A 25,643-nucleotide genomic window follows, 5' to 3' on the forward strand; every position below is an offset into this window, starting at 1 on the left:
ACATGGGGAAAGAAAAGTCTGGGATTAACAAAGCACCCCTTAAGCTGGGAGCGACCCTAAAATACTCATCTTGCAAATGCCTGGCTGAACGACTGCGTCATCCCTGGCATGAATGATCAAACTATAAAGCTATGCAAAAGTGTACAGAGAAAAGGCATGCAACTCAGCCCATGAGGTTGCCTGGGCTCTGGTAGAATGAGCAGAACCACACTCCCTTTCAGAATGTAAACTAAAGAAATCACTTCTTTCAACCAACTCACCAGCACACCACTTTTTGTTCCCCACCCCCCTACACTTCCATCCAAAAACAAAATTAAACACATGATCAGATGAAAAATGATTGGTCATTTTCAAAGAACATACTATTGTCCTATGCATATCTAAAGATACAACTCCAAAAAAACATTGCCCACACTTCTTTAAAAAAACAAAGGCAGAAAAAGTTCTCGATTGGCAGTAAAAGCTGAACACATCTTAAGCAAAAAATGACACCATCATATAGAGAGAAGCCTCCCTGTTTCCCTTGGACAGAAAAGGGCTCTCCACAGAAGAGTACCTGAAGCTATGGAGATATGTCTCATGAAAACAAATATTCACTAAAAATGCCATTTTAAGTGTTAACATCCCTCAACAATGCCTAATGCAAGGCTCAAAGGATAAAACTCCCAGTGCACATAGGACCAAATTTAGGTCCCAAGCTAGAACCAATGCCTGCAACAGAGGCCTGAGATATATCCCCCCCTCCCCAAGTGATAAGCAACGTCAGGATGTGCAGACAAGGGCCCCTGCACCCAATCCTTTTAATACACCAGGGCTACTACTTGCATCTTTAGTGAGCTCATGGCATTTCTTCAGCAATCCTGCATGTTGGATTTGTATTAGTAATCCATGCCTATGTATATGCTGAGTAATTTTTTTTTAATAATAATAATAATCTAACATGTTGCTCGGAACTGACCCGAGGCTCACCAGTCTACAGTTTCCCAGATCACCTCTGACTTTTTAAAAATTGGCGTTACATTGGTTAGCCTCCAATGTCCCAGTACCATGCTTGGTTGATAAATTACATATTAGTAACAGCAGCTCTGGAAGTTCATTTTTCAATTCTATCAGCACTCTAGGATGTATACTATCTGGTCCAGGCAATTTGCTACTCTTCAATTTGTCAAATTGCCCATTACATCTTCCAGCTTTACAGAGATTTATGTCAGTTTCTCTGACTCATCAGCATTGAATACCATTTCTGGCACTAGTATCTCTCCTCAAATCAAAGACGGCGGGTGAATATTTCCACAGCAATCAAGCAGACTTCTGGTGTTCTTTTGGAACATCTTTTCACCTTTTGACTGTCTACTAGTATCTCTCCAACATCTTCCTCAGAAAAAAATCAAAGCAAAGAATTCATTTAGTCTCTATGCTATGGCCTTGTCTTCCCCAAGTGCCCTTTTACCCTCAGTCATCTAGTGGTCCAGCTGATTCTTTCACCAAGTTTTTATGTTTTGGCCTCCAACACAATCTTCTTTTCAAAGTCTCTCTTTGCATTTGACTTGACATTCCTTACGCTGTTTGTTATTATTTTCAATCAGATCCTTCTTCCACTTTCTGAAGGTTTTTTTTTTTTTTTTTTTTAGCTCTAATAACTTCCTTCGCCTCATTTTTTAACCACACCGGCTGTCGTTTGGCCTTCCTTCCACCTTTTTCAGTATGGAGAATATATCTGGTCTGGGCTTTTTGAATAACATCCATGTCTGATGTAAATGTTTGACCCTTGCAACTGTTCATCTTAAGATTTTTTTGACCGTTCTCCTCATTTGATCATAGTTTCCTTTTAGAATTTTAAATGCTAACATATTGGATTTCCTGTTATACTTACTCCAGATATTATATCAAATCTGATCATGTTATGATCACTTATCAAGTGGCCCCAGCACAGTTACCTTGTGCAGCAGATCATACACTCCACTAGGTCTAGAACTGTTCCCCTCTTTAATATTACCTGTTAATTTCCTTCCCTTGAGTCTTGTTAGACCATTCAAACCAGTGGGCTATATCTCCCAATCAGCAGATGAAGAGAAGACTAATGGCACCACCAGTATAAGAAGTGGTGCAGTCTAAAGCTAGTCAGTATGAGTTTGCCAAATCAAACAACAAATCCAACAAAATGTAATTTAAAGCCCCATAGAGAACCTCCCTATGATAATTTTAATTTAATAAAGAAACCTGAAGAACACAGAAGCAGACCAGGACTCCCAATCCGCAGGCCAGTTATAGAGGCAATCCACTATCCTTTGTGTTCCGGTGTAGGATGCTGGACTGGTCTAACAGGACTCAAGGAAATGAAAAGATAAAACTAAAATTTCACCTTCCTTTTAATCCAGCTAGACTAGTGGGATGTACCAAAGCTTTACCCCACTGGGTGAGAGAAAGAAAATGCTCCCTTAACAACTGCCCTGCCAAAGGAACTATCACATCAATTTTATACTGCTTCACAAAGGAAGCACCAGGTTGAAACCATACAAATGTAATCTGGAGAGACCGCCTGAGCCCCTGCCAGAGAGGTTGCCTGTGCCCAGGTATAATGAATTCAAAGGCTCACGGGTTTCACCTTGAGAGCCAAAATGCAGGCAGCCTTAACAGCACATCAAGCCTTAGTGGCTAATTCCCTTTTGCACAGCCCATGAGAACAGAACGGTGATCTAAGCTTCTTAATTCATTAGTGACCTTGAGATAACTCAGCAAGGCTCTCTGCACATCCAGCTTGTGGAGTGCCTGAATGGAGCCTGAAGGAACACTGGGAAGGAAAAATACTCGATTCATATGTAAGGAGTTGACCACCTTCACTAAAAGGGAATGGGAAATGGGACTTGATATACCACCTTTCTGAGGTTTTTGCAACTACATTCAAAGCGGTTTACATATATTCAGGTACTGTCCAAATAGATACCAAGTCACTAATAAAGGACAGGTAAAGATCTCTGTAGGACAAAGCCTGAAGATCAGAACAAATTACCACCAGAAAGGCCATTCTCAATGAAAACTTTTCAAGGATACAAGCTTGAGGGGCTCATAAGGGGAGGCCCAACATAGCCCTCAGGACCAGATTCAGATTAAACTGTGGTAACACCACTTGGAGCAGGAGACAAATGTGTTTAAACCTCCTCAAGAATCAGACCACATCCAGTTGGGTTGAAAAGGGACTTTCCCCCTACCAAACTTCTAAAGCGAGTCATCTGAACTTTCAGAAAAGTTTAGTGCTAGGTCCTGATCAAACCCCTCGACAAATAGGATGGCAGCCAGCTCTTGACACACCAGGTTTTCATGCTAAGGAGGTTAGGGAGTTACATGCTTTTAAAAGGATCTTCAACACTGCTGCCAGGTAACCCCTGCACCTCAGTTGCCACGCCATAAGACAAAAGGGATCAGGATATTTGTCTCAGCAGGCTCCTCCCCCTTATGAGCTTGTCCACAAGTAGGTGGACTAAATCTACATACCAAGGGCGTTGAGATCCGTGACCACCAGAATGACCAAGAATGGGTGAACTGCAATCCTCCACAATGCCTGACCTATCAGCAGCTAGGGAGAGATATAGAGAGATTCTTGCTTGGGCCACTCCTGGACCTGAACATCTATCCCCTCCGACCCCGCCACTGCCCATTTACTAAAGAAATGTAGGCACTTTGTATTCTCCGAGGCAGCCATAAAATTGAAACTTGGAACGCACCAGTGATCCACTAGGAGCTGGAAGGCAAAGTAGTTCAGTTCCTACTCCCCTGGGTCCAAGATCTGACAACTGATATAGGAGTGGACAATGTGCAGAGAGACTATGTACATTGCTGAGGTTGCTGTGAAGTGGTCCTCTGCCCAGCTGCATAATCAATGGATCTCCTAGACCACTGCCTTGTTCTTGGTGCCCCCTGCCTGATGACCCTGTCAAGCTGGCTGACAGCATTTGAATGGCCTTCTCCTCTTGGACTATCAGCTGGATGCTTCTCATTTTCAGGCAACTGATGGCCTAGGCAGTCTCTGTCACTGACTGTGTCCCCTGTATGGGACTGAACCTAGCAATGAGTTCCACACTCCATGCGGGTCGCATCAGTTGTCACCATTGTGCACTCTGGGAGGACTCTTTTCAAGAGATTAACCAAGGCATTCCACCAGCAGAGCTGGTGTTTGAGGGTTACAGACAGAAGGAAGCAGAAATTGAAGTTCTGAGACAGGCTGGGGGCTGCTCTGAAAGACTGCTCGCTGCTGCCAGCTCTAGAGCCTTTCCAGAAATGTGTGAAAGTAATCCCAGTAGCCCCATACTGCAATCTAGGCATGTGGACAAGGCAGCCATGGAGAACTGCTGGCTGCCACGGGTTCCACAGGCATGCTGCACTCCCTCTGCTCTCCGGGTACTCAACTGCATGGGGATTGCCCCCCTAGCCGACTCGTGACTGTCTGTCCTGGTATACCTCCCTGCGGATCCGGATTTCCCTTTGCCTGATTTGTTAAAAAAAAAATAATTTATAAACAAAACTTTGTTGTACTGCTAGCAGCCTCTTTAAAGGCTGAGCTCCCTCCCTCTCCCCCCCCCCCCCCCCCAAAAAAGAAAATTACCTAAGGGTTCCAGACCAACATTACCATAGGACTTGTGCCAGCCCACTCTTCAGAGCACAAGCCTGCAGGTGAGGGCTCAGAATATCAGAGGACTGAACCCCCCCCCCTCCCCTATAAAAGGTAAAAACAAAGAATGGCTCCTCCAACTTGACCAGGGAACGATCCATGAACCTATCCCTAGTGAAGTAACTGATCTCTGGACTCCACCACTAGGACGTGGTCTGTAAGCTGTACCTGTGGGAGACGGTTCTGAAAAAGGAATCCAGTCGCACCAGTCCAATTTGCTGGAGGTAGAGAAATACTGACTAGCTGCAGACAAAGTTGTATTCTTCTCTACCTCCATCTGCTGGTTGGAGAATATAACCCACTGGTCTGGACTGGAAAGGAAAAGGAAGTCAGTGTTCTTTGCCTCCTTCTGCTGATTATAGAAGCATAATTCACTTCTCTAGATTGGTCTAACAGGATAATAAGAAAATATATATACTTTTTGCCATTGGTCACTGGATTTCCTCCTGGAAAAAAAGACTGACTCATCAATATTCTGGCCCAAAATTGAGACCAAAACCAGCTAAGCCTTTCCACAATCAAAAATATCAGTAAATATATAAGAATATAAGTCTGTTCACTTACCTCAAATGCTGCACCAGCTCTGGACAGCTCTGAAAAAGTACAAATGGAAATATTCAAATTGTCTAGATGGGGGGGGGGGGGGGGTAGTCTTTTTAATAAAGGTTATCATATGTTATCTACAGCAGTCTTTAGTAAAATACTCCTAAGTTTTACTAAGTTATTCTGATTCCTAACATTTGTTTATTCTAGTGGCACCTTACATGTCCTCAACCCGATAATAATCATGGTCACTGCAGGTATACTATTAGTAATATTTATTTATTACATTTGTATCCCACATTTTCCCACCTATTTGCAGGCTCAATGTGGCTTACATAGTACTGTAAAGGCGTAAATATACTGTAAATATACCAAGACTAGTGAGGTTTCTCCAGTGGACCCTTATTAAACCTTCAACAAAATAAACAGGGGTGAGGTGGGGGTGGAAGGGAATTCTCCCCCTTGGCGGGTTCCTAATGAGAACTTCAGTGTAACCTACCACAAGATTTTCTCCATGGTGAGCCACTTTGACATCACAGAGTTGTCCAGCAGGATCTAACTGGACCTCCACATAGAACATGTCTGAAGTGATGTAACACTCTGTGCCATTTGCACTTAGATGGGACCCAAGGCTTAAAACAGAACAGCAGAAAGGAAAATACAGATGAAAGCACAACACTCTTCAGACTATTTAAACATTTAGCTCATGCTTTTTTCCAAAGGGCCCACAATCTAGATTCATACTAGAGGCAATGAAGGGATAAATGACTTGCCCAACCTCACAAGGAGCTACAGAGGAATTTGAACTGGGCTCCCCTGTTTCTCAGCCCACTGCTCTAACCATTAGGCTATTCCTCCAATCCTGCTGTACACCTTTCTATCTCAGTCTTCAGCGTCCCAGCCCGCCCCCGCCTTCGGATATCATACAGTTCTTATCACTACCCCATATCTACATCATCACCTTCTCTTGTAAACTGCAGCTCTGGAGCTACCCCTCTCCAGAAAGAATACATATGTGAAGGGCAATTTAAAAACAGAGTACTTATGTAAAAAGTCAAAAAAGGTGACTATTTTATAAAGAAATCATAGGTGCCTACCTGTCTTTATAAATCAGGCTCTTGCATTAATCCCCAGTAGCACATAAATGGTCTTGCACTATTTTACACCTGCTCTGAAGGTGTAAATGTGTGCGTGTCCTCTATGCCAATGCATGCCCCACTTACTCTTCTACCCTTCCCCTTTGTTTTGCACCAGCCCTATATGGATATGTATTGGTCCTTCTTAGTGTGCGTGCTATTTACTTTCCTATCTGAACATTGTAGTTCCTCTATTTTTTAGAATTGTAAACTGCCTAGGTCTACCTGTTAGTTCAGGAGGTATATCAAATTACTGTAAATAAATACACATGCATGTCAAAACTCCAAGAACACAAAGTGCATAACGTGTAAAAGTGTACTCTTCTGGTGTGTCTACTTTTTACATGTATACCCAAGGGTAATTTTACAAGAGCCTGTTTCTACATGTAAACCATGCTTTACACTCGGAAAATGATTTATAAAGTTCATAGGAGCTAACTTTTCAAAATTATTGGGGGTGCTAAGCCCAGTGGAAATAACCCCTCCCTGGACACATACAAGGAATTTTCTCAATATTGGGGGTGCTCAAGTACCCACAGTGTCAGCTCCTATGATAAAGTTACCCCCTTAGTGCCATACATTTTAATTCTCTGATCTTATTGTTTTAGTTCTTTTGCATGCCAATGACAAAGTATGATGGGAACAGATAACTATCTCCTCCCCCCCTCCACCAGGTTTGAATTTGGGTCTGTGAGATGCCTCTTATGTCTACATCTTTGTTTAATGTGACACATTCTACAGACCTGGTTAACTTCACTAACGAACTCAAACCTGGGATTGTTCTCTGTTCCCATCAAATATCCCTCACCATCATCAATTCACTCTCTCCATTTAGACCATAACCCTTTAGGGTTCACAACTCCAGGATCTGCACTGGAGATTTAACTGTTCATAGCCCACATTGCTTGTATGAGTAGCAGCATCAACACAGTATCTCCCCCTTCCCATTTCTACACAAAGACATTTATGACCATAGCAAGGCACAATTAAGGAACAGTTACTTACCCGTTCTGCCTAGCAATGGATTCCAGCCGATCTGTCATTGCAGACAGAGAGGACACTATCCACATTTATAACAAAAGAAAAGAAGGTTATAAGAAAATGTGTGTATTGTTTTGAGGTTAAACTCAAGCCTAAAACAACAAAATAAAGTTCTGTCCCTCCCGCATTATCTATATAAAGGCTGCATTTCCAGTAAAATCTTTAATCGTGATTAATCGTGTGATATTAAAAAAAGGAAGCACACAGTCTTGGGGAGGGGCAGGAGGGAAGAGAGATGCAGTCACACAGGCTGTGACTGTATCTGTTTCCCCCCCCCCCCAGACTGACCTCATGCCTATCCAGACCACAGATCAGCCATGAAGCACACAGACAGGAGAGGGGGATAGTCACTCAGGTTGTGAGTGACTGTATTTATCTCCCCCCTCCCAGTCCCCTTCCCCAGGCTGTGTGCTGCATACCTGATCTGTGACTGCATCTCTCTTCACTCCTGCCCCCTCAACCTCCCCACACAGATCCCTGTCTGCATGTCTAATCTTACAGATCAAGATGCAGACGGGGAACTGTGTGAAAAGGTTGAGGAGACCTTGAACTCACGGGAGGGGGAGTCCTGCAAAGAAGACAGACCTCGCAGAAGAGGAGTGAGTGGGACCCGAGGAAGACGACAGATGGTGCGGGGGAGGGGGGAATGGTAGTGTCCCCAGGCCAGGCAGCAGCATCCAGTGGATGGGCAGAAGGGAAGCCTCATGGGGAGTGTATATGGTGCACTGTAAGCCACATTGAGCCTGACACTATTGGGAAACTGTGGGGTACAAATGAGATAATAAATAAATAAATAAATATTTTTATTTGAAAGCTCTACAATAGGGATGCTCCTGTGGCGGAACAGAGGGTTCCTATGCTTTGTGATTTGTATTGCTGCCCTATAACACTTTTTCCCTTGAGGGTATTTCTCTTGGTTGGCCAGCAGGTGGTGTTTGATTTTTGATTTTTTGCTCCTAGTAAAGGGCCACCAAAACAGACATCATGTTATGAGAATCAGGTGCTCAACATTCAGAGTTTATATCTATTTATTTATTTAGTTAGTTAGTTAGTTAGTTAGCTATGACATTTATATCCCACATTTAATATGAATTAGGTTGAAACATGTGTGTAGTTAAAATCTTTTTTCCTGTGCCTAGATCACAATAGAAAGATGGTTTGTGGGAACTCGCTCCTTTTGTTTTGTGGAATGTAGTGATATATTATAAAAATATACTTAACATAGTTCATTACTATTATTCTGTCTCACTGTATTTCCAGTTTTGGCACATTACAAGAACAAAATGTAAGAAACCAAAGGACTGCATTAGGGGCTTATAGCCCATTTAGTTATGTTTAAATAAATGAGAGATCTGCATGAAACAAAATGCAGTATTTATTTTTATTCTGACTTATAAAACCAGTTGTCTCTGAAACATGCTCAAAACAGAATAATCCATTTGTGTTTCTAAAATGTAAACTTCTACAAAACAAGTGAAGATGTGATTCCATGTGCCCCAATAAAAGGAGAGTTTAATTTTACTCCCATTTAATTTCAATATATTCCATCTTTATAACACCAGGCTTCCCAAGGCAGATTACAACAGTTAAGATGAACCCATCAGGAAATAGGATATCCTCACTGAAATTTGGCCATCTGTATTGTATAGAACAGTGTAGAAAAATGAGCACAAAACAGAGAGTTTATAACTGCTGTTTCTACAAGCTACACTAATTTTTTGTGATATTCAATTTTTATTTCATGATATTTATATCTACATATGGAAAGCTTTCAAATAAATTAAAAATCTGTCAAATAAGTAAAAATAAATAAAACAAAAGGTTATGATGGTCCTCTAGTATCCCATTGGTTAGAGAAGGGCCATCAAGTGACAAAGATCAAATGAAGGATATTGGATAAGATTGAGTTGGGGTAGGAGGATGGAAATTTTGAGAGCCTGTTGAATTGTAAAGAGCAGAAATGGATTTTTAATTTAAACATGATGGCCCCCAAGTGACTTAATTCAGAGTTCGATTTGGGCATTACTACTGTGATTGGACAGCCCACTTGCAGCTGATTGGTAGTTGTGAGGGTCAGGTGATATTTCAATATTATTTATTTAATTCAGCAGCATCCTTAGCGAGGGCGCCATTTTGAAAGCTTTGATAATGTAGAAGTTAATGAGCTGGTATGCGACATTTTGTATCTTACTAATATATATCACGTGTTTCTTGAAAGTTGAAGTTTACGTTTTTAATGATTATGCTCATTTTTTTTTTCAGAATTAGAGGACCATACCCTGATGCAGTCTAATTGGCGAAACATGATTTATGTTGGTTGTGCGTCCTTCTGTTTAAGTAAATAATTTTTTTACAAAAATGTATTAAAATTATATAAAGAGTTTCTAATGTTTATAGAAAATAAAGATTAAATTCAAAAGACCGATGACAATATAGGTAAGCCATAAGACTGAGTTATGTCAAACGAGTAACCATGGAGGTCTATTGATGTTATGGTAAGCAAACACTGAATGTTTCATTATCTGCAAGCCTGGCACTGCCAGTTATGAGTTTTGAATTAGCACTAACCATATATTTTCTGATGTGATTCTGTAGCTCCTGCTATAAAGCTATAGGAACTTTTAAAGTAATGTATGTTTATTAGTCAAAGAAATACTTTAAAAAGTGAATGTGTTTTGGCAAACGTCAGCGTTAGGAGCATCAGGAGGCTACAAAAATAAAGATAAGAAACATACACCACCACATTAGAAAACAATAAAATATTGCCATATTTCACAGCACAATAAATCACATTATAGGTTTAATACTTAATACCGCTTATATTTTAAATTGTTCAATAGATATATACACCATGTTAGATATACAAATTACTTTTATTTAATTCACACAGATATCATGTCCTATACCTTTTAAAAGATTAAGAAAAATGTCTCACCTGCTAATTTTCTTTCCTTTACTCCTCCCAGACTAGTCCAGAAGTTGTAGGTTATGTACAACCACCAGTGGATGGAGATAAAGATATACATAAGTATTGCCATACTGGGAAAGACCAAAGGTCCATCAAGCCCAGCATCCTGTTTCCAATAGTGGCCAATCCAGGTACAAATACCTGGCAAGATCCCCAAAAAAGTACAAAACATTTTATACTGCTTATCCCAGAAATAGTGGATTTTCCCCAAGTCCATTTAATAATGGTCTATGGATTTTTCCTTTAGGAAGCAGTCCAAACCTTTTTTAAACTCCGCTAAGCTAATCGCCTTTACCACATTCTCTGGCAACGAATTCCAGAGTTTAATTACATGTTGAGTGAAGAAACATTTTCTCCGTTTCGTTTTAAATTTATTACATTGTAGCTTCATCGCATGCCCCCTAGTCCTAGTATTTTTGGAAAGTGTAAACAGACGCTTCACATCTACCCGTTCAACTCCACTCATTTTCTCCAAGCTGAAGAGCCCTAGCTGCTTTAGCCTTTCCTCATAGGGAAATCGTCCCATTCCCTTCACCATTTTCGTCGCCCTTCTCTGCACCTTTTCTAATTCCACTATATCTTTTTTGAGGTGCAGCGTCCAGAATTGAACACAATATTCGAGGTGCGGTCGCACCATGGAGCGATACAAAGGCATTATAACATCCTCATTTTTGTTTTCCATTCCTTTCCTAATAATACCTAATATTCTATTTGCCTTCTTAGCCGCAGCAGCACACTGAGCAGAAGGTTTCAACGTATCATCGACGACACCTAGATCTCTTTCTTGGTCCATGACTCCTAACGTGGAACCTTGCATGACGTAGCTATAATTCGGGTTCCTCTTTCCCACCTGCATCACTTTGCACTTGTTCACATTAAACGTCATCTGCCTTTTAGACGCCCAGTCTCCCAGTCTCGTAAGGTCCTCTTTTATAGATAGAAGATATGAAAGAGAGGCCAAAGCAAGCATCATAATGAGGTATTACCCACACCAAGAAAACATCACTGATCTGAATGGTTCCAAAGAACACTGACTGAAGGTGCGGCCACTGCACTAAAGTGACAAATTTGAGCAACTGAACTGTACTTCTAGAGAGGTCAGAAATAAAACAGGAGTTATCGTAACACAACCACAACAGGAGCAAACAATCGCAACTGAAAACGAGCTCTGCAATGATAGCAGGAGCTAACGCCCAGTAGTGACACACTAAAGGTGGATCTGATTGAAGAAACAGCTGAGAAAACAGCCTGGCTGTGTGATGAGAAGAAAAGAAGGACAGCAAGGAATCAAGTAATCTAAGAATCCACAAGGGAGGGTTTTTGGACTGGTCTGGAAGGAGTCAAGGAAGGAAAATTAGCAGGTAAAAGTTTTTTTTCCTTCCTTAGCCTCCTCCCAGAAATGTAGCCTAACAAGCTTAGTCTAGATACCAGGGAACCTGTAGGCATTAGAGAAATAAGATGAAAGTATAAAAGAAAACATCCATGATAGAAAGAGGTAGTATCACAGAAGAACTAAGAAGCTGTGGCATCAAAGACCTCGCAGACATAGGCAGAATAGATATGAAGACTGAGGCATAAAGGTAGTGGCTGAAGTACAGTAGGTGTGAGGCTAAAACAGAACTGACAATGGGAAGTGATTGCAGCTGAAACTGCAAGGGGAAGTATTAGAAATACTGCAAAACTTAAGTGTAGATGAGAATGTTAGGCTAAATGCCAACTGGCATCTTGAAAATGATGTACAGACTCTACAGTAAAGCTGAAGCACAGCTTATACTGACAGTGAAAAATAGCAATCCTTTGAAAAAGGAAAATCAATAATACCATAAAGCTGAATTCCATAAGATAATGTAATGTTGGAATTCTGGGTATATAGAGACTCTGAATGATATTAGACTGCCATGAAGGGAGGCACAACCAGAAGTGAGGAAGAAATGCTGAAGGCTAGTTACCTCTGAAAAGGAGAAACATAGGAAGCATTGGGAAAAAGGTGACAGTGCTGCCAATGACAAAAAAGTACAGCAGACCGGTACAAGCTAGGACACCTAAGCTACCGAGCAGAGCGAGCACAGCCGGCATTTACAAGCTGAGGTACCATTAACACCAAGAAGAAACATTGTTAACCATTTGAAATCTGCAGTATAGCATATTCCTTGAGGGTAAAACACCTCTAAATAAAGCAGAATTGATTCTATGAGATAAAGCCCAAATTAATTCCGCTAGGTGATTTCCAGCTGATTTAGTGAGATACAGGCCAGCTGCTTCTGTAGCATGAAACCCAGATAATTCTGTAAGGTGAAGCTCAGAATATTCTGTGCAGCAAAACCCAAAAGAGCCTGAAATGCAGCTCAGAAGAATCTGGGCTGCTGCACTTGACTAATTTGATGTTGTTAAGACCAGCTGATTCTGTGGGGTTAAGCCCAGGGGATCCGGGGGGGGGGGGGGGGGGGGAGCCCAACCAATCCTGAAGAGCAGTGATTCCCAAACCTGTCCTGAGAGAACCCTAGCCAACCAGTCATGTTTTCAGGATATCCACAGTGAATATACATAAGATAGGTTCTGCATACCAAGGAGGCAGTGCATGCTAATTGATCATGAATATTCATTGTGGATACCATAAAACCTTACAGCTAGACGTGTCATGAGAAGTGGACTGAGAACCCATGGTCTAGCTGATTGTGAGGATAAACTGAGAGGAGACTGATAGGGTACACCCAGCTGACTCCATGAGGTAAACACTGCTGAGTATGTGAGGACCAGTGCAGCAAAACTTTAAAAAAAAAAAAAAAAAGTGTAAACCTAGCTGTTTCTGTGAGGGAACATCCATCTGATTCAAGAATCCGCAAAGTAGTAAAATCTTGAAACAGCAAAAGAGCTAATAACATCAGGAAAGAACACATTTTGGGTTTCTGCCAGGTACTTGTAACCTGGCTTGGCCACTGTTTGGAAAACAGGATACTGGGCTAGATGGTCTGACACAATATGGCTAATGTTCAGTCCACTAGGCTGAAATGGACCTCCAGACATTCTTTCCCTATTATCTGTGTCACATTATATCATGCAGCTGAAAGCTCAGAGCATAATACCAACAAATGTAACTGGAGGTGTCAGAATGAAATACAGCTGAAATAGCAGGATAAATCTCAGGTGATATAACAGAATAAAAATCAACTATTGGTGACAGTATGAAATCCTGCTGAATCTGGCAGGGTGGAGCCCGCTGATGGCAACAGGCGAGTGTAAACTGAAAAGATGGAAACAGCTGATGAGGCTCACCAAGAGCAATCCAGGAGACATCAACTCACTGTGTTGTATGTATATATATATATATATATATATATATATATATATATACACATATATATACATATATACATACACACACATACACAGTGCACGTCGGATAAGTGCATGCTCTGTTTAACTGTATGCTGTACTTCCGTCCCATTTTTGGCGCCATCAATTTCTTTGGGGACAAACTTCGGTTTAGCACACCACTGATAAGTGCAAGATTCGCTTATATGCATGGTTTAAGACCGCTCCTCTGAAGGAAAGACTCCGCATAAGCGCATGCACAGAATATGGAAGCCGAATGGCACATGACAAAGGGGCGGTAAATTTGAAATCTCGTTGGTTAACTGCCACTGGCAGAAGCGAAAGAATGTTGTTAGAGTGTACACTGGAGTTGTCGTCGTTGCGCAACTGTAAGACTTTAACACTGGCTGAACGAATAGAAGTTCTTAAAAAATTAGAAAACAAACAAAGTCAAGCATCTATTGCTAAAGAATATGGTGTCAATTCCAGTCAAATTTCACGTATCTTGAAGCAGAAAGATCAGCTTCTGGAAGACTGGCAAAACAATACAAATCCACACAGGAAACAAAAACAGGTGGAAAAAACTGAGGATGTAGAAGATGCTCTTCTTCGGTGGTTTTCTCAAGTCAGGAGCCAAGACCGAGCTCATTGTCTTTCCACCCAAACCCACTTCTCCTCTCCCTCCACTCTCTATTTCAGTCGACAACACCCTCATCCTCCCCATCTCATCTGCCCGCAACCTCGGAGTCATCTTCGACTCCTCCCTCTCCTTCTCTGCCCATATCCAGCAGACAGCCAAGACCTGTCGCTTCTTTCTCTATAACATCAGCAAAATTCGTCCCTTCCTCTCTGAGCACACCACCCGAACTCTCATCCACTCTCTCATCACCTCTCGCCTTGACTACTGCAACCTACTCCTCACTGGCCTCCCACTTAACCATCTATCCCCCCTTCAATCTGTTCAGAACTCTGCTGCCCGTCTCATCTTCCGCCTAGACCGATATGCTCATATCACCCCTCTCCTCAAGTCACTTCACTGGCTTCCGATCAGGTACCGCATACAGTTCAAGCTTCTCCTACTAACTACAAATGCACTCAATCTGCAGCCCCTCATTACCTCTCTACCCTCATCTCCCCTTATGCGCCTACCTGTAACCTCGACTCATAGGACAAATCCCTCTTCTCAGTACCCTTCTCCACCACCGCTAACTCCAGGCTCCGCCCTTTCTGCCTCGCCTCACCCTATGCTTGGAATAAACTCCCTGAGCCCATACGCCAAGCCCCCTCCCTGCCCATCTTCAAATCCTTGCTCAAAGCCCACCTCTTCAATGTCGCTTTCGGCACCTAACCATTGTACCTCTATCCAGGAAATCTAGACTGCCCCCAATTTGATTGACTGCACTTTTTTGTCCTTTAGATTGTAAGCTCCTTTGAGCAGGGACTGTCCTTCTTTGTTAGATTGTACAGCGCTGCGTAACCCTGGTAGCGCTTTAGAAATGCTAAATAGTAGTAGTAGTAGTAGTAGTAGTAGGACCAGACAGTTTCCTGTCAGTGGTCCACTGCTTATGGAGAAAGCTAATCAGCTAGCTGAAAGTCTTGGACTAACTGAATTCAAAGCCACTGTTGGATGGTTGGAAAGATGGAAGGAGAGGAACAACATAAAATTCAAGAAACAGCATGGTGAAAAATAACACACTGATGACTTTGGTGCTAAAAATTGGGTTGTTTCAGTTCTTCCTACCATCTTGAACGAGTTTGCACCTTGTGACATTTTCAATGCTGACAAAAACGGTCTCCACTGGTCCTGATGGAACACTTGCATTCAAACAAGCCGAAACTACAGGAAGTAAAACGTCGAAGGACTGACTGACGATCCTCCTTTGCTGCAATATGGATGGGAGTGAGAAGTTGGAACCACTCGTCATTGGAAAGAGCAAACAGCCCCATTGCTTCATGAATGTTAAACGACTTCCTGTGTCATACGAGGCTAACGCAAATTCATGGATGACTGGGGAAATTTGGAAGCAGTGGCTAAAGAAGTTAGACACTAGAATGCGGGCACAAAAGTGTCAGATTTTGTTGCTTTGTGATAATTGTGCTGCACGTAGTGATGATGTCAGGGTGTCTAACATCAAGGTGGTCTTCCTGCCACCAAACAGTACCTCTCTGATCCAACCTATGGATCAGGGCATAATAGCCAATTTCAAACATTATTGGGCTCTTGCGCTACGTCGTCTGATGAGCATTATGGATGACCAGACTGGCAAGGAGAAACGTGCTGTTGAACTGGCTCGTAATCTATCACTTTTGGATTCCCTACATATGCAGAAAGAAGCCTGGAATCATGTTACACAGGCAACCATTGTGAACTGCTACAAGCAGGCAAGATTTGTTAAGGATGCGGAGAGGGACGAAACAGATGTAGCTGTTGCAAACGCGTCAGATGAACAGGTTATTGACATCCCAGCCGGTGTTACTGAAGAGGAGTTTCATCACTATGTAGCTGTTGATTACGATCGACAAACAGCTAACGACAGCACTGATGTTGAGATATGCGCCTAGCCGCAGGCAACGGCTGATGATGAAATGAGCAGCGAGGCACATGCTGATGAAATTCAACAATCTCTTGTCACTTTTGCAAGTGCGCTGGAGAGTCTCAACACCATGCAGGCCTATCTGGAGGCCACTGGATGTCAGTGCTATGACAGTTTTTACCGTCTGGCAGACGTAGTCTCTGGAACTCACAGACACAAGAGTGTACAGAGGACTATGACTGATTACTTCAAGTAAGCCTAACATCAGTTAAAGGAGACTGCATAACGTCAGTTAACAGAGACTGCATACTATATGTATAATAAACAGTACTGTACATATGTTTATCAGATGTCAAGCTTCTTTGGGTCACAACAGTTAAGTGCATGCTCCGGTTAACTGCATGTATTTCTTTGGTCCCAGACCCTTGCACTTGAGCGGATTGCAGTGTGTGTGTGTGTGTGTATATATATATATATATATATATATATATATATATATCCTATATAATAAAATGCACCTCCAACATTCTGAAGCTGACTCTGTGGCACTGTGGCAGTGTAGGGTTCGAAAGTCTGTAGTTCAGCGTTTCACTGGCTCTCCCTGTCCCCGCCCTCACCAATCAGACAGAACGGAACTTGTAGGAGGGAAGTGGAGTGGATTCAATCTCTAACAAACAATCATATACAGGGAGGTACGAACATCAGTGGAGGCAAGTGGACTGAACAGAAGGGAAGACAAACATTTAATCACATTGAGGCATATTTTCAAAGCACTTTGGGAGGCTAAGTTCCATAGGTTTCTATGGAACTTTGGGAGGCTAAGTGCTTTGAAAATGAGCCTCTTTGTCACTCACACACAATCACTCTGTGTATCTCTCTCTTACACTGTCTGTAAAACACATTGAGGCATATTTTCAAAGCACTTAGCCTTCCAAAGTCCCATAGAAACCTATGGAACTTTGGAAGGCTAAGTGCTTTGAAAATATGCCTCCTTGTCACTCTCAGTCTCTCACATGGGCAACTGTATGTTGCATTCTCACGAGTAAGGAGCTCTTCTGAAGTGATTGTTAAACTGATTGAAGGGCCTGAACAAGGAAAACTTTTACCACATTGTAACATAGTTTACACAAAAAATATTGTATATAAAGAAATCTTACACAAGTAAACAACAATTATATTCAGAATACAACCGTGGAAACATTAATGGCAGGAACTCATTACATTGCTAGCGCCCGTTTCATTGCGTTAAGAAACAGGCCTTTTTTACTTATATATATATATATATATATATAACATAGGAAACACTGTAAAAGGGCAATTATGAACAGATAGACCATGCAGGTTGTAATATAGCCAGCTACACAGAAATGGCATCAGCCCCAATAATATAAACCCTAGAATACTGGGTAAAAGGAGGAAAAAAGAATCAAGTCTATGAATTACTTAGTGTCAATAAAACTTCTTAGTTAATTTCTCCATAAATGTTAATCTTGGATTTCAATTGTGGACTGGAAGTACTAGTCAATTAATATTAATATGTTCATACTTCTTTATTAGTAATTTCGGATGAATGTACTTTTTCCGTTTCAAATATAGTACTTGTGATATTTGAAATTAGTAAATATATTAAATGATGATACTTAGTGTCCTAACTGTCTGCCCAGAGGCCAAATGCAGCAAAGGAAAGAACAAAACTGAAGAGCTTAAACTACTTATAGATTAAGCCAGTGTCTCCAAAGAAATGTTTCAAAAGTAGAAGCCTGTATGGGGGGGGGGGGGGGGGGGGGACCAGAGAAGCTTAGAATACCAACTGGAATATATACCCTCAAAGGAAAGCAGAGCAAAGAGTTGGCATAAAAAAGCAACGGAAAACAATTTCTCTTGTGCAATTGAACACAGGAGGCACAGAACAAATGGCACTGAAGTACATGCTGAAAAGAGAAAGAAGCAGTCAACAGAAAAATTCGACAACACATACAGTTGACAGTAAATTATTGAGATTCTTCAGAAAGGAGCTGTTTACTTTATATAAAAGCACATTCACCCAGCCATTTTGGAAGTAGCTACTACAATGGAATCATGATTCATTCTTTCCTCATGCTAGAAGGAAACTGCCACAACATGCTGCTGAAATCAGAAACACACACACACACGGCAAACAGAGGAAACAGCGAAGATTTCTCTGGTGCTCAGAACCAGCCCCCCCCCCCCCACCCCCAGGCTGAGAGGGATTCATTTACTAAAAAGATACGCAATTCACAGGTACCATACAATAAAATATACTTGCTGTTTGAATAAAGGGAAGTTCCAGTATTCAAGAACAGGGTAGTGGTGGGGAAGGAAGGAAGGGACTGAGAAGCCTCTGAGTATTACCCTATGAGTCTACAAAATCTCCAGTGAAAAGCTCCCTATACTCAACTGGGTCTCAGTAAGAACACTAACCCAGGAGTCAGCCTCAGTCACCCAGTCAGAAGAAACCTCAACATCAAGAGCCCCTCCCAGGGAAGAGAGAGTAAGAGGAAAGTGACCTGGGACTGCCAAGTATTTCCTACTAGAAATTCTCTCTCCATAATCTTTCTTCCATAGAGTAAAGGAGGTCAGAGCTCAACATAACCGTAATTAACCAGTCTAGGAGCTGTTAGGGCAATGTAGCCAAGCACCTGCACAGTGCACCATCACCATCTGTTGGAGACAGAGTGTTCTAGATATTCACAGTACCTTAAAGAATAAATCACAAAGAACTATTTTCTTTATATGTCTCCATTCGCTGGTCGATGGCCATAACCCACAACTTCTGCAACCTTCTGGGAGGACACTACAGAAAACAGCATTATGATTTTCTTTTTAAGACAGTAGCACATTTTAAGTACAGAGCCAAAAGGTATTCCAAGCGACAGCTTTACGTTTCCAATGTAAATGACAGCAGCACATCAATATATCTTTTAAACCTGTGCTTAAATATTTCTATTCAAAACACAAAAACAGCAATATCTGGTTTAGCTTATAGAAGGTATAATTTCATTTTTATGATATGCATAATAAAAAATATACAGACAATTTGTTGTCAGATATAGAGGTGTCATTATGGAACACCCTAGTTTGAAAAAAAATGCAGCAGAGATCGTTTATTCATTTACTAGACCGTCGCTTATTACAAAAGTAAATCAGAACGGTTTACAATTTAAAATTACATTAAATAACATTAAAAATAGTAAATAAACATACTCTGAAATCCTGTTCTGATAGGAAAGCACTATTTATAACATTCATACAAATTTCACAAGCTATAATTATAAAAACATATAAAAAAAGAAAAAATGTAAAAAGAGTATCTCTTTTTTTTTGTTTTTTTTAAGGTACCTTTTATTATTTAGTTTTTATTGTAACTTACTTTTCATGAATGCAATTTATATTTATTAGTCAATGATAGTGAACATATTAAGATGATTGTAAACACTGTAACCTGGAACTGCTTCAGAGAACATGATGGGCCTCAGCAAATACCACACATAGTAAAAGCTGATTTTATGCTAAACTACATTGAATTCATGTGCTCTCAGTGAGCAAGGCAGCCCGGTGCACAGATTATGCCAAGGATACAGTGATGTTTTAGCTACTGAGCAAGCACTGGTTAATTCCCATGAGAGCTGACAAATAATGGGAAGAGAAGGTAGTCTTCTCATCAGCTCTGGAAGGAGCAGCTCATGCTTACAGATGACAGAACTGTTGATCTTTTGACATGATCCTCTAGGAAACAGCTCACCATATTCTTCCATTTCTGTCCCTCAAGACTCCCCTCTCTTATATCCCCTTCTTTTACTGTAACAGTAAATTAAAAGTAAACAAAAGCATAAAAAATGGCAATCATTTACCTTTCAGAGCTTTCTGCAGGGTTTCCAGACAGCTCACCAGATGTTGATGTCCTCCGGAGTTCATCCCAACTCGCTTCTCCTGTGTAATAGGGAAGATCACAGCATTGGTAAGAAGTGCTGAAGTGGCACAAACCTCAAATTTAGGCTAGAATGGTGCTTCTAAAATCTGGTCCTGGGGGCATCCCAGCCAGTCAGGTTTTCAGGATATCCACAATAAATATGCATGCACTTCCCTCCACTGCATGCAAATCTGTATCTAGCCCCAACTTAAAGGGAAAGGGGATGGGACTTGATATACCACCTTTCTGTAGTTACAATCAAAGTGGTATATATATTATATGCAGGTACTTATTTTGTACCTGGGGCAATGGAGGGTTAAGTGACTTGCCCAGAGTCACAAGGAGCTGAGGTGGAAATTAAACCAGTCCCCCAGGATCCGACGCCGCTGCACTAATCACTAGGCTCCTCCACTTGCTTGAGTGCCAATCTGTACAAGTTTGTTCAAGAGAGGACTTTGCAATCTATAGACCAGAAATTATTTGCTAAAACCAAGAAAATTAGGTCAGTAAAATCATCTAGTATCAGGGGGGGGAAAAAAAAAAAAAAAAAAAAAAAGAGTTCTCTCACTGTGGAACCTATATGATGGAATAAACTCCTGAATAAGAATCGCAGTTGTACCTATTTGCAGTTCTGGAAAGCTGCGAAAACATGGCTGCTTCATTAAGCATACAGTGTTACTTGATGCAGTGAGCCAATTACAGAAGGCTTCTAAGGGTTCTTTACAGGATCGAAAAATGTATGCATGATAGTGTTGTATGGTTTTACATTTGGAATTGAGAAGCGGGTGGATGAGGTTGGTGATAGATAAAGATCTGGTGAGGTAGATAAAAGTTATTCAAGTCTATCAATAAGGCCGTCTCTTCCTATAATACTATTTTCTGCTCTGGATACTCTCGCTCCTCCCATTCCCCGTTCTGTAAGGCATACCAAACCTTAGCCATGGCTGACCTCTAGAATCCGCTACCTTTGTTCCTGTGCCTGATCTGCCAAACACCTTTGGCTGAAATCCCGTGCCCATGCTGACTTCATACATTTCAAATTCTTGCTGACCTCCTTCTAGTCTGCTCTTTCACTTGCCAAACAGGACTACTACATCCAGGTGACAAACTCTCTTGGCTCAAACCCTCGGTGTCTGTCTGGCACACTGAACTCTTTCCTCAAAGTGCCTTCACTTCCAACTCCTCCTTCACTTTCTCCCCAGACTCTGGCTGAGTACTTTCATGATAAGGGTCACAAGATTAACCTTGAATTCTCAACCAAGTCATCTCCACCTCTCCTTCCCTCAGTCCATTCTCTCAACCCTCCTTCAACCCCTGCTGCCTTTTCTTCCTTTTCTAAAATCACTGAAGAGGAAACTGCACACTTTCTTTCCTCCTCCAAACTGACTACCTGTTCCTCTGATCCTATTCCCACCCATCTACTTAGCACTCTCTCTCCTACTGTCATCCCTTCTATCTGTCATATCCTCAATCTTTCACTTTCCACTGCAACTGTTCCTGATGCCTTCAAACATAGTTATAACACTCCTCAAAAATCCTTTAATGGACCCTACCTGTCCTTCCAACTATTGCCCCATCTCCCTCCTCCCCTTCCTATCCAAGATACTAGAATGTTTTGTTCACCTCCATTGTCTTGACTTTCTTTCATCTCCAGCTATTCTTGATCCACTTCAGTCTGGCGTTTACCCTCTTCATTCAACAAAAACAGCCCCTGCAAGTGTCCAATGACCTGTTTCTGACCAGATCCAAAGGTCTCTATTCTCATCCTTCTCAATGTATGTAACATAGTAAATGGCGGCAGATAAAAGACCTGTACGGTTCATCCAGTCTCCCCAACAAGATAAACTCATTTTACATGGTATGTGATACTTTATATGTATGTCCGAGTTTGATTTGTCCTTGCCTTTCTCAGGGCACAGACCGTAGAAGTCTGCCCAATACTGTTCTTGTACTAAGTTCTGAAGCTAACATCGAAGCCCCTTAAAATTTACACTCCAGCCCATCCCTACCTATTCAGTCACGATCAGGGCATAGATCGTAGAAGTCTGCCCAGCTCCCGTTTTGTTTCACAATTACCGGCATCGCCACCCAATCTCCGCTAAGATTCCACAAAACCATTCCTTCTAAACAGGATTCCTATGTGCTGCTTTTGACACAGTTGATCACTGCCTACTCCTTGATACGCTGTCCTCACTTGGACTTCAAGTCTCTGTTCTTTCCTGGTTTTCTTCTCATCTCCCCCATCACACTTTTAGTGTATAATCTGGTGGAGCCTCCTCCACTTCTATCCCATAATCAGTTGGTGTACCTCAGGGCTCTGTCTTGGGATCTCTTCTTTTTTCCATCTATACTTCTTTCCTTGGTGCTCTGATCTCATCCCATGGTTTCACCATCTCCTTTAAAAAAAAGGCCTTGTACATTGCTAAAACAAATTCTGGTGGGAAATCAACTCCCAAAGGATCCAGCAGAGCCGACCCAATTGGCAAACCTCTGGGAGTGAGACCGGCTCCAAACGTGGCGGAACATCAGGCCCAGACGCATCAGACAAAACAGAAGTGGTTCCCGCTGAAAACGAGGCTGCCGCCCAAACCTGTTCACCTGAAGTTGACGTTCCTGCCAAGGCACCGGTGCCAGCACTGCCACCTGTCCCGTCTCCACACTGGCAGCCTCCGACTGCTCAGGAGCCGCACATAAAATACAGAGATCTACTACATCTACCCCCAGCGTTGACAAATGAGACAGAGTTTGAGCTACTGAAACACCATCGCTCCCTGAACCTGCGGTAAACTCCGTGGCACCCCGCTGAACTGCACAGACAGGAAAAGTCAGGGCAGCAAGAAACAGACCGCAAAATTCAAAGCCAACCAAAAAAAAACCTGCTGAGAACTTCTTCTGTTCTTTTTTTTTTCTTCTTAAAGCTTAAGCAGAATAACGTGACTAGGGCCAAAAGACAGAGCCGGACAGCCGAGACTCAACAAACCAAGGCACCCCAAAAAAAGGGTCCAACTGGGGGAAGGGACCCAGCCACCCATGTTTGGCACTCCCTGGGTGAAAGAGGCCCTTGCGGACCTCAACCCGTCCAGCAGCCAGACAGCGATCTACAGAACTATAGAAATAGATATTTGATTTTTTTTTTTATTTTAAGAGATAGAAGAGTTTTCTCTTTTCACCAACCAAAACCAACCCCCAAGAGCACTCATCGAAACTACCCCAGGGCCCCAACTAACAGGGCAGCACAGGCTTATCACTGCTACCATCTGCTGAGACTGAGAGCAGACTGTTTTTCTGGGGACTGCGCAGCGCACTTATAGGCTTACTTGAAGTTGTTTGTTCTCAGTCTCCATCTGCTGGTAGGAGTGCACAACCCATCTGTGCCGGTCTAGAGGGATGCTATGGAATGAAACATTGCTTCACTTAGATCCAATACAACTTCCTCAGATACAGCAACTCAAATCTGAAAGAATAGTCTGTCACTAACCAGACGGTGTATTCTGAGGAAACCCGGAAAGTAGGGCTGTACCGAATATTCGTATTCGATTCAGCCCCAAATACATTATTTGTATTCGGATGAACAGTGATTTAAATTCGAATACATATAATCTGGGGCTCTACTGTTCTAAATCCTTTTGAAATAAACACGATCTCTGATTTCACATTGCTTCTTTTATTATTTGTTATATTAAAGCTCCATGCCCATTATTCGTATTCGGCCAAATAATATTTTTCATTATGTGTATTTGGCTGAATAGTAAAATATGCTATTCGGTACAGCTCTATTGTCTGTACTCACTAATTTCTTTTGTTAGATTTGATTCTGTGTTTCATGTCAATTAAATCACTACTTATTGTAAACCGCCTTGATATAATTGTTGACAAGCAAAATACCAAACATAACAAAATAAAAACACATAAATTACAGCAGTGGCATCTCTGGACAGAAATATTTGGGATGCGAACAGGGAGGCAAGCCAAAATGACATTTACATACATCATAATTATTCACCTACACCTTTAAATAAGCTATAAAACGCACTAAGAGGCTCACTTTCAATGCACATAGACTTACCAAGTTACATAGTAGCCTATGTGCTTTGAAAATGAGCACCTATAAAGTCTCAAGGGACTTATATGCATAAGGAATCCCGCCAACTAGGTTCAGCCACCCAGAAAACTACCTTTGTAAATAATAACATTATTCTTCTATATGGGAATGAAATTTGGATTCACAAAATATTTATAATGGAGCACAAAAATAAAAAAAAATCTTTGGTACTAAACACAAGTTAACCAAATATATTAGCATCATGTGTATTTAAATTGTTAATAAACTCTGTGTACAATAAATATAAAGTAAAGCAAAATATACGGTGAAAAATGTGCTCAGTTCACCATCATAATCACCAACCAAAAAGTGAAGAGAATATTGTGGTAGCTATAGGGCTACAGCTATCAGAGTTGTTCTGCCATGACCTGACCACCAGGGGGAGTTACCCAGGGAAGCTTGACATAATGGTATTGAAGAGGCCACTAGAGTGTGATTAGATGTTGAAGTGACCTGATTAAAGGGGAAGAGGCCACTACAGGGTGCTTGGACATTGAAGGGGCCTGTATTCTCCTGTAGAAATCATAGGAAGTTGCCCTACCTCAGTGATAACCCTAGCATAGCTAGGGAGGTGGAGGAGTGCACATTATCCTTTAGTAAGTGAAAAGAAAACCTATAGCAGTAGGAAGGAGTTATGTCCCTTTAAGAGGTCAGCCCCTGGAGAAGGTTCTGGTCTTTTCCAGAGCCTGTGGGAAGATACCAGGAAAGGAGGAGTTGATAAATGAGCCACCCTTTTAAATTAAAGGCACTTCCTTGAAGAGATGGAAGTATCCATGCAGCTGAAAGGAAGGATGCTGAGTCTTCAGTGAGCAGACTCACAAAGATGGACCAAGGCGGGCTAAAACCCCGGGGATAGAACCCCAAAGAGAAGGTTCATAAAGACTGAACAGATAAGGTGCTTACCTGAATACCAGAATAATGTGGAAGATATATTGATGGAATTTTATTGTGACTTACAATGTGAATGGAACATTGCACCAAACTGAACTCAGTAATATTTGAAGTAACAGCTGGGGTTGGAGAACAGGACTGTAACGTTAGAGTCAAGTTCTGTCCAAGGTGAGGAGGCTGTTCTAAACTGAGACCCAGGTCCCCCATAAAGTGGGCTCTGTAGAAGAGTGTTTTGATGAACTGTTTGCTGAAAGAATTCCATGCTTGCGTGATTAAGAAATGCTAAGGGAAAGTGTAATTTGCCTAAGAAGTGGCTAATTTGCATATTTTGGTGAAGACTCCTAGTACAGAGTTGTGTTCTTCAGAAAAGGCACCAGGATGGTACAGCACAAGTGTACAGAAACTGAAGCCTGTTACCAAAGGTAAACTCAAAAGAAGGGGGTCAGGAACAGGATGGCTGATAACTGAAGAATAGTCACTCTGAGCGTGAGGACCCCTATCCCTAAGAATGAAGGTATG

At 41.7% G+C, this 25,643-nt stretch overlaps 1 protein-coding gene across 1 annotated transcript in view; it reads right to left on the reverse strand.

Moving 5' to 3' along the window:
* Positions 1 to 25,643, reverse strand: part of MED1 (mediator complex subunit 1) — a 110,608-nt gene that overhangs the window by 77,189 nt on the left and 7,776 nt on the right. The window contains exons 3-6 of the mRNA XM_030220700.1: positions 20,073 to 20,151; positions 7,351 to 7,405; positions 5,709 to 5,841; positions 5,231 to 5,259 (exon numbers count right to left, since the gene is read on the reverse strand). Coding sequence (XP_030076560.1) covers positions 5,231 to 5,259; positions 5,709 to 5,841; positions 7,351 to 7,405; positions 20,073 to 20,151 — 296 coding nt within the window. The remainder of the gene's footprint in view (positions 1 to 5,230; positions 5,260 to 5,708; positions 5,842 to 7,350; positions 7,406 to 20,072; positions 20,152 to 25,643) is intronic.

This window comes from Microcaecilia unicolor, chromosome 12 (assembly GCF_901765095.1).
Source record: "Microcaecilia unicolor chromosome 12, aMicUni1.1, whole genome shotgun sequence".
Taxonomy (NCBI): domain Eukaryota; kingdom Metazoa; phylum Chordata; class Amphibia; order Gymnophiona; family Siphonopidae; genus Microcaecilia; species Microcaecilia unicolor.